Genomic DNA, 8500 nt, shown 5'->3' with positions numbered 1-8500 from the left:
TATTGAGAAGTATACATAACAATCAAAGTAGTGGTACATCCACCAATGAGTATCCCATAAAGCATTTAATGAGCAATAGACATAAGCTTTTAACTGATAATTACTTGTTGCCTTGTTATTATAGCACTAAAATGATAGTGAAATCTAAGCTATTTCAAGCTCAAATCTATCCCAAAAGAATAACTATACCATTCAGGTATTAAAATAGCATCCTCAAAGGATCAAACATGCATTATGAAATTTACTATTTGATGTCCAAACCAGAACAATTCTGTTCTATGTGAAATATAAAATAGAAAATTACATAGAATCAACTAATGTCCAAATTTGTAGAAAATCCATGGTTGCTTTATTTTTCTTTGGGGTAATATACAGATTCATCACATTAATGTAGTACATAAATGTTTTTATTCTCCTTGTTAATTTAGTACATATTTGTTGCATTGAGGTAGCATTGTCATGTGGTTGATCACCCTTGCATTTATTTATTTCATTTAACCAAGGATAGTTGCTTATTAATCCCTTGGTATGTTATCAAAATTACAACAATAATTATAGAAAAATAAGATGATGATTTAATTTATTTTATAGTTTTTAATTTAATTACCACATGATTATAATTTGTTATGCATAGGCTTGCCTGTGACATTGGTTACTCATGCTTGGTAGTTAAATGGCAGGGACTAATGTGATTTGTGCTTGGTGCAATAGATTATTAATTGAAGATATTATTCTTTGGAGAGTGCTTATGGTGCATAAGTTTGTTGGGTGCTCAAGTAGCACTGAATTATTATGTTTTGGAAACACGTTATTTAGCATGATGGTTGTATACACACAAGCACTAGTGGAGTATTTGAGGGCTAATTTATAGAATCTTAAAATTATTATTTTATTGATGTATATCTTGAATAGATTATAATTAATATTTTTAAATCTTATTTTTAGGAAAGATAGTCTATTTTTGAGAAAAGAATAGGGAAAGAAGAGTAGTGTAAGGAAAAGAAATGTATGGGCCTATTTTGAGATATCTTTTGTATCTTGAGTACCAATATAGTAAAAATCAAATAAATTTGTACCCAATTGTTTTATTGTACATATTTGTCTCTCAACTCTATTCTCTTTGTAATAAGTGGCTCTCTCAATTTTCTTCAATTTTTTCATAAGCTATGGTGAATTCTTCTAACACTTTGAGTGGATTATATTCCTCAATGACGAGGATTATTATTTGAAATTGGGGTAAATAAAAATATTTGTGTTTTTACACATCCAATGGAAAGCTTCTTAGGCAAATCTTGGCTATCCGTGGACATTCTCTCATCATGTTTAAATTTTTATATTGTCACCATATAAACCAATGCATGACAAGGCCTTCTCAAGTGTTTTGGTTGCCTCAACTTGCGTTAACTTAGGAAGTAAAGTCTAAGTAAAACATACATACAAGAATAATAGTACCTCAATGATTCCACTTAAAGATTACACCCAAATATTTCCAAATACTTCCAAACATTGGCATTTATGTGATCATGCTTCACCATTGTCAGCATGGTCCACATCTACATTATGAATGCACTTCCACCTATTGTATTGAATCCTTTGAGTGGACTATACTCCTCAATGACAATGATTATTATTTGAGATTGGAGTAAATAAATATATTTGCACTTTCACAATTCCAATGGAAAGCTTCTTAGGAAAATCTCGACTATCCTTGGACATGCTCTCATCATTTTCAATCTTTACATTTTCCATCATGTAAGCCAATGCATGATAAGGCCTTCTCAACTGCCTTGACCACCTTAAATTATGTAACTTAGGTCATAGAGTCTAGCTGAAATATATAGTCAAGAACAATAGTTTCTCAATGATTCTGGATCAACCATATATAGTGCACATATGTCATAGTACTCCTCAATGAAGACGATGATTATTATTTGAGATAGGGATAAATAAAAATATTCATGCTTTCACACCTCCAATGAAAAGCTTCTTAGAAAAATCTTTACTATCCTTGGATATCCTCTCATAATGTTCAATCTTTATATTTCCACCATGTAAACCAATGCATGACAAGGCATTCTCAAGTGGTTTGTTTGCCTTAATTTATGTAACTTAGGCCATAGAGCCTAGGTAAAACATATCTACAAGAGTTGTAGTTTCTCAATGATTCTACACAGACAATGCATAGTGGAAATATAGACTCTCAACAATAGAATATTTAAAATGGGCCTATAAGTTGGATCTTTTAAATGCCTATTGGCGCCTTTTTCCAATTCTTCTTATCTTATACCTTTGTACTACACATCCAATATATACATGGGCTTTTTGAATTGAAATCCGTTGAAACACTATAGAGACATTTCAGAGTTTTAAGTTCACTTGCTAAATGTTACTCTACTTTGTATTGTCCAAAGCCTTCCATCTCCAAGATTCTCCTATTTCTTTGCTCATTAATGATATGGGGTATATTTATTGTGTATGGAAAACCCAATGTAGCAAACCTCCAATATAAATAAATAGATTGCTTATCTCAAAGGACATTAGAGAAAATATGTTGTTTTCAAATTAGACACTAAGCCATTTTGGATTAACGATAACTTAGTCTAGCTTCTCTTCTTCACAATTTGACATTCATAAAGCTTTAGCACAAATTTGAGGATACCATCTCATTCATCTAAAATCACTTCAAATAATTAAATAGCGTAAGATTGCAAGGTCTCCACTTTTGCTTATAAAGCTAACTTCCTTTTGCATGAAAAAACTTCCACCACCACCTTCCTTCTACATTTCACATAGACAACAAACCCTATTTTCCAACTGGCTAGTTGATAAAGTCACACACTTTTCCTAACATTGATGTACTCTACACCTTTAGTTGGCTAACACTTATACATTTTGTTGGTCTATTGATTGCAAGTTAACTAGGTAACCTATTGTCACCAACTAGGCTCGTTCATCATGGTGGGGCCCATGGCAGTACGTATTGCAACCCTGTGCTTAGTCGTAATGTTCACAAAATTTATTTTTAGTAGGAAATACAAATATCTTCAATTCAATATTCTTGAGGAAAATTTGAAACAGATTACCTATAATTATCATTCCATAACTTAACATTTTATTTGATGTTTTGAGAAAGGCTTGAAAAGTTTGAAAGATGCCTCGAAGGTGTGTCCCAGTTCCGGACTCACACACCCATGAGTACAAACATGTGCTCAACGCCCTCGTTTTCTAAACATTTAAAATTTTAATGACCAATATTGTCTTGGGTCTGCCCGTCTTACATGTAAAATTTTGAAATTTACTGATGCGCAGGGACTACAGTCTCTGTTCTCTGATACGCCCTATTCCCCCGGACCACCATAGCCTATCCTTGGCTCTTGCAATTTTTCGTACCACATGCAGTTGCAATGATTCTGTCAGCTTCTCTTTTCAAATGTTCAATGGTCTGATTTATCAAACTAAATATCAATGTCTTCATACATTTCTCCTTCTTCCTGCATCATCAACCGGCAAAAATGTCTTCGTCCTCCCTATGCATACACGAGATTTGCTGAGATTTCAACAACAGGCAGGACAATACAGCTATCAGCCCTTGACGGCCTCTTTTATTGGAAGGGATGGAGACTGCATCCATGGTTGAAGGGGCCAGCTTGATACACATCCTCCAACAGTGCAGATTGAAGAAGGATCTTCATTTTGCCCATTGCTTGCACGCCTACATGTGCCAGCAAGACGTGGAACTTCATCCAGTTTACGGCAACCGCCTCGTCTCTGTGCTTGTTGATTGTGGGGGCTTGGCGGATGCGCAACATGTCTTTGATAGGCTGCCTGATAGAAATGAGCGCTCATGGACATCCCTCATCTCTGGTTACAGCAGTTGTGGACAGCCTGAGCAGGCTTTCCATCTCTACTTACAGATGCAACTGGAGAATTCTGCACAACAACCTACGAGATATACCTATGTACCGTTGTTGATTGCTTGTGGTAGACTGCAGGATTTAGAAAGAAGCAGAGGAATACATAATGAAATAATCCGGAGGGGTTTGGAAACGGATGTCTACTTGGGCAGCACACTCGTGGACGTATATGCCAAGTGTGGCTCTCTTACAGAAACACAACAAGTATTTGACATGATGCCAATCCAAAATGTAGTTTCATGGACTTCGCTCATCACAGGTTATGCTGAACATGCAATTGGTGAGGAAGCATTGAAGCTTTACAGACAGATGCAACTTAATGATGTGCTTGCAAATGCTCTCACATTTGCTTCCTGTTTGAAGGCTTGTTGCAAAATGGGTGCATTAGAAACAGGCCAGGAGTTACACACTGAAATCATTCGGCGAGGGCTGGAAAAAGAAGCATATGTAAGCAGCACACTCATAAATATGTACACAAGATGTGGTTTGTTTGGAGATGCACAGCTATTGTTTGATGATAAATCAGCCCGAAATGCCATTTCATGGAGTGCAATTATTGCAGGATACACTGATAAGGGTCTCAGTAGGGAGGTGCTGAATTGTTTCAAGCAGATGCAGCAAGAAGGTGTGTCTGCAGATGCTCTGACATTTATTCTCTGCTTGAAAGCTTGTTGTGTTGTCAGAGACCTAGAAACAGGCAAAGAAATACATGCTGAAATCAGAAAATCTGGATTTGAAAGAGATCCTGTAGTAGGCAATATGCTGGTGGACATGTATGGCAAGTGTGGCTCTGTTGCAGAAGGGCTGGAGGTGTTTGATAAGCTGCATGTTCGAGATGTCGTGTCATGGACTGCAGTGATAAATGCCTATATTGAAAATGAGGATGGAGAAATGGCTCTGCAATGCTTTAGAGACATGCAAGAGCAGGGTGTTTATGCAAATGCTGTCACATTTGTTCTTTGTTTGAAAGCTTGTGCCACAGTAGAAGCATTAGCAACAGGCCGAGACCTACATGCTGAAATTGCTAAGAGGGGATTGGAAAGAGATGTTGCTGTTGGTAATGCAGAAATTGGCAATGCACTGGTAGATATGTACAGCAAATGTGGCTCACTCATAGAGACATGCCAAGTATTTGACAAGCTTCCTTTTCGAAATGCAGTATCATGGACTGCACTGATTGCAGGATATGCTAAACATGGCTTTAATGTGGAGGTGCTCAATTGTTTTACACGGCTGCAGCTGGAAGGTGTTTTGGCAGATGCTGTTACATATCTGTTGTGTTTGAAAGCTTGTGGTACGATAGGAGCCTTAGATACAGGTTGTGAAATACATGCTGAGATTAGGAAATCTGGACTAGAAGGAGACCTTTTCTTGGGAAGCATGCTGGTAGACATGTATGGCAAATGTGGCTGTATTACAGAAGGGCGCAAAGTCTTTGACAATTTACCTGTTCGAGACGCTGCAGCATGGACCTCAATGATAAATACATATGGTGAAAATCATGAGGGCAATATGGCTGTACAGTGTTTTGAGGAGATGCAAGAGCAGGGAATAAAGCCAGATTCCGTTACATTCAGCGCACTTCTTGCTGCATGCAGCCATGCCAATCTCTTTCGTAAGGGCCAAGAATACTTCAAGTTGATGAGAGAAGTATATGAAATTGAACCAAGTTTGAGTCATTATGCATGTATGGTTGACCTTTTGGCAAGATCTGGACATATCTATGAGGCAGAAAGGTTTGTTGAAGGGATGCACTGTGCTCCCACCTGTGACATTTTAATCCCTCTAATTAGTGCCTGTAAATTGTACGGAAAAGTAGATCAGGGAGAGAGATGCTTTCAGCAGCTTTTAAAACTTAATAAAGAAGATGCTACTGCATACTTGCTGATGGGAGACATATACTCTAGTGTTGGTAGGTGGACAGATGCAAATAAAACAGAAACGATGAGGAAAACTTTAGGAACAAAGAAAAAACCTGGAGGTGTATTGCTAGAGGTGAATAAAAGGTTGCATGAATTTGTAGCAGGTGCTAATTCAAGATGTGACACATTTGTAAACTCTCAATTTCTAATTGCAGTAAGAAGGAATGAAGGATACATACCTAATCTAGACCTGGTCTTGGGCTGTTTATTACAGGAAACAGAAAACATTTCAGATTGTAGGTAAACCTAGCTATATTTTTTTTGCAAAGTAGCTGTGCAACCTTACTATTGGACATATGGTTTTCCTGCATTTCCACTCATGAACCTCCTCAAATCAATTGTTAATGTGTAGTTATGGTCATAGGAAGTTATTTTTAGCTCAAGTATGCCTTAAGTTGTGAGTTACTCATCTTTTAGCTTGTGTTCAGTCAGCTAGACTTGTAATTTTTTCTTTGTACAAAGGCACCACCCGTATGGCACTCTTAACCTCCTCATCGACTCTCCTTCAGTATTGGGTATTCTGGAAAGTGCTGCAATTCAGCTACATACAGATGATCTGTTCTGCTAGAAAGGCTTGGCATTGTGAGCTTTGCAGAGCATCATGTTGACAATCCACCATAGGCTTGATAGGGTAAATCTACCGTAACTTTTGAAAAGTTGCTCTAAATGGGGCATACTGCATGTCAAGATGGAGCATATGACAAGCACTTTTAGCCCATGTATAAAGCTCTTGGCTGTAATTAATGCATGTGTAAAACTGTTCTAAAACAAAGTGTTGGCTGCATGCAGTCTAGAGTCAAAACAGAGCATATCTGACTAATCTTCGGCTCGTTGGGTCTCTCTTAAGTGAGAAAACTTCTCTAAATAGTGACTGGTTGCTAAGAGGCTTCTTCCACGGCTAGGTCTTGCTATTTGATGAGGTATTTTTTGATGGATAGAGATGTCAAATGATTATCTTGTTGCCCAATGATTGTCTCGAGGATACACTGAATGATGCTTTCTTCATGTACAGGGGATAACTGTTAGATATGCTCAATACTTTACCTTTGTAAGGTGCCACGAATGATTAGTGGTGCTCTAAGTAATAAGGCCCCTATTATTATGAGTCATATGATCGGATGACAAAAAGATGACCTTGTGGATCTAGTTGTTGGGTTAGATAGAGTAGTTATGTTGGTAGCAACTTGAGGTATAATGCATTGAGTTGTGGGTTATGGGAGTTATCAGGGATCCCTTTTTTGGGGTTTGGGAGTAGCGCCTTCGACATGATAAAGGAAATATTCATTGGCTAACTAGGGAAGGTTCATAATATGGTCAGATAGGTCGGTTAGACTACCTTCTTAGGCTTTAAAAGGAAGGTCTCTTGGAAGCCGTCCTCAATATATCTTCCATCCAATCAAAACTCTTCCAAGTAGCTTTAAGCTCTTCGCCTATCATCTGTTTGGATTGCTATCTAAGCTTCACAGTGAAAGTGCACAATCGGACAAAGCCATCTTTATGTTAGTTCGTTTGAAATTAAATTAGTTTCTATTATCATATTTGATGTATATTCTCTAATCCTTGCTTGGATTCTGTCCATTGTATCACGTAATTTCTACAGTAACTCTTTCACATAGTCTATTGAGGTACCAATGAAGGGGTTCAGTTGGTTAGCATTAAATACGTTGTGAATCTTGGTGGAGGGGAGTTCTAAGCGATAAGCCAAGTCACCAATTCTCTTCATGGTTCGATAAGGGCCATAGAATCTATGAGCTCTTTCTCTTGGAATTCCATGTGCCTTCTCCTCTCATTAGCATAAAGCTTCATGTGATGTTTTGCCTTTTGAACATTATCTTTACATTGTTGAAGTAGGGTATGCATGCGCTCTAACTCCTCTTTGCTTTGAGGACCATAGGGAAGGAAACCTTATACCCATATAGTGCCTTCAAAAGGAGAAATCCCAATGTTAGAGTGGATGGAGTTATTGTACGTTAAATCACCCAAGTGGAGTCGCATATTCCAACTGTGTTGTATATCATAGCAAAAGTGCATTCGATAGGTCTAAAGCCATTTATTGACCCTCTCAGTTTAATCATTAATCTGGGGATGATATGTAGTGGATTGAGCAAGCTTGGTGTTCATAGAAGTGAAATCCACCTGGTACCAGTAGTGGGGCAAGAATTTCTCTCTTTCATAATATTTTATGTGAAGGCAAAAGTATGGGGGATAACAATCTTGCTGTGGGACCATATGAGTCCATTCTTGAGTTAATATTGGGAGTTTTCTTTCATTACTCCATCTTGTAATTTTTAAAAATGTGTTGAATTTTTCATTCAATAAGTAGGATTTCTAGGGCTTTTCAATCTAGTCACTATGCAACTCCAATATGGATAACACTATGCATGCCCACATTCGTGACAATGAATCAGCTACTACATTGTCTCTACCCGTACTATAAGAGATGTCAAAATCATAACTCTACAAAGTTGCCACCCATCTTCTCTACTTAACAGTCAAAGTAGACTGAGTTTGATGCCAAGAGGCATATTCCACGGCGGATTTCATGAGACCACAATGGATTCTGTGATTTTTCTATTCGACGGTGGATTTCGTGAGGTTTTGCAGTGGATTCCGTAAAACTATATTTATTTGCGGGGGCTCGTACACAAGCTGGATTCCTTCTGC

At 37.6% G+C, this 8500-nt stretch overlaps 1 protein-coding gene across 1 annotated transcript; it reads left to right on the top strand.

Annotated features, from left to right (window-relative positions):
- Window positions 1-3254: 3254 nt before the first annotated feature.
- LOC148017343 (pentatricopeptide repeat-containing protein At3g03580-like) lies at window positions 3255-7204 on the top strand. Its single transcript, XM_087663257.1, has one exon. The coding sequence runs from the start codon at window positions 3615-3617 to the stop codon at window positions 6078-6080; it is 2466 nt and encodes an 821-aa protein (XP_087519383.1). The 5' UTR covers window positions 3255-3614; the 3' UTR covers window positions 6081-7204.
- Window positions 7205-8500: the final 1296 nt, after the last annotated feature.

Source organism: Lygodium microphyllum, chromosome 22 (genome assembly GCF_053477565.2).
Source record: "Lygodium microphyllum isolate KBCC chromosome 22, Lygodium_microphyllum_v1.1.10, whole genome shotgun sequence".
Classification (NCBI taxonomy): Eukaryota; Viridiplantae; Streptophyta; class Polypodiopsida; order Schizaeales; family Lygodiaceae; genus Lygodium; species Lygodium microphyllum.
Note: the sequence above shows the minus strand (reverse complement) of the source record. Positions and strands in the feature narration are given on the sequence as shown.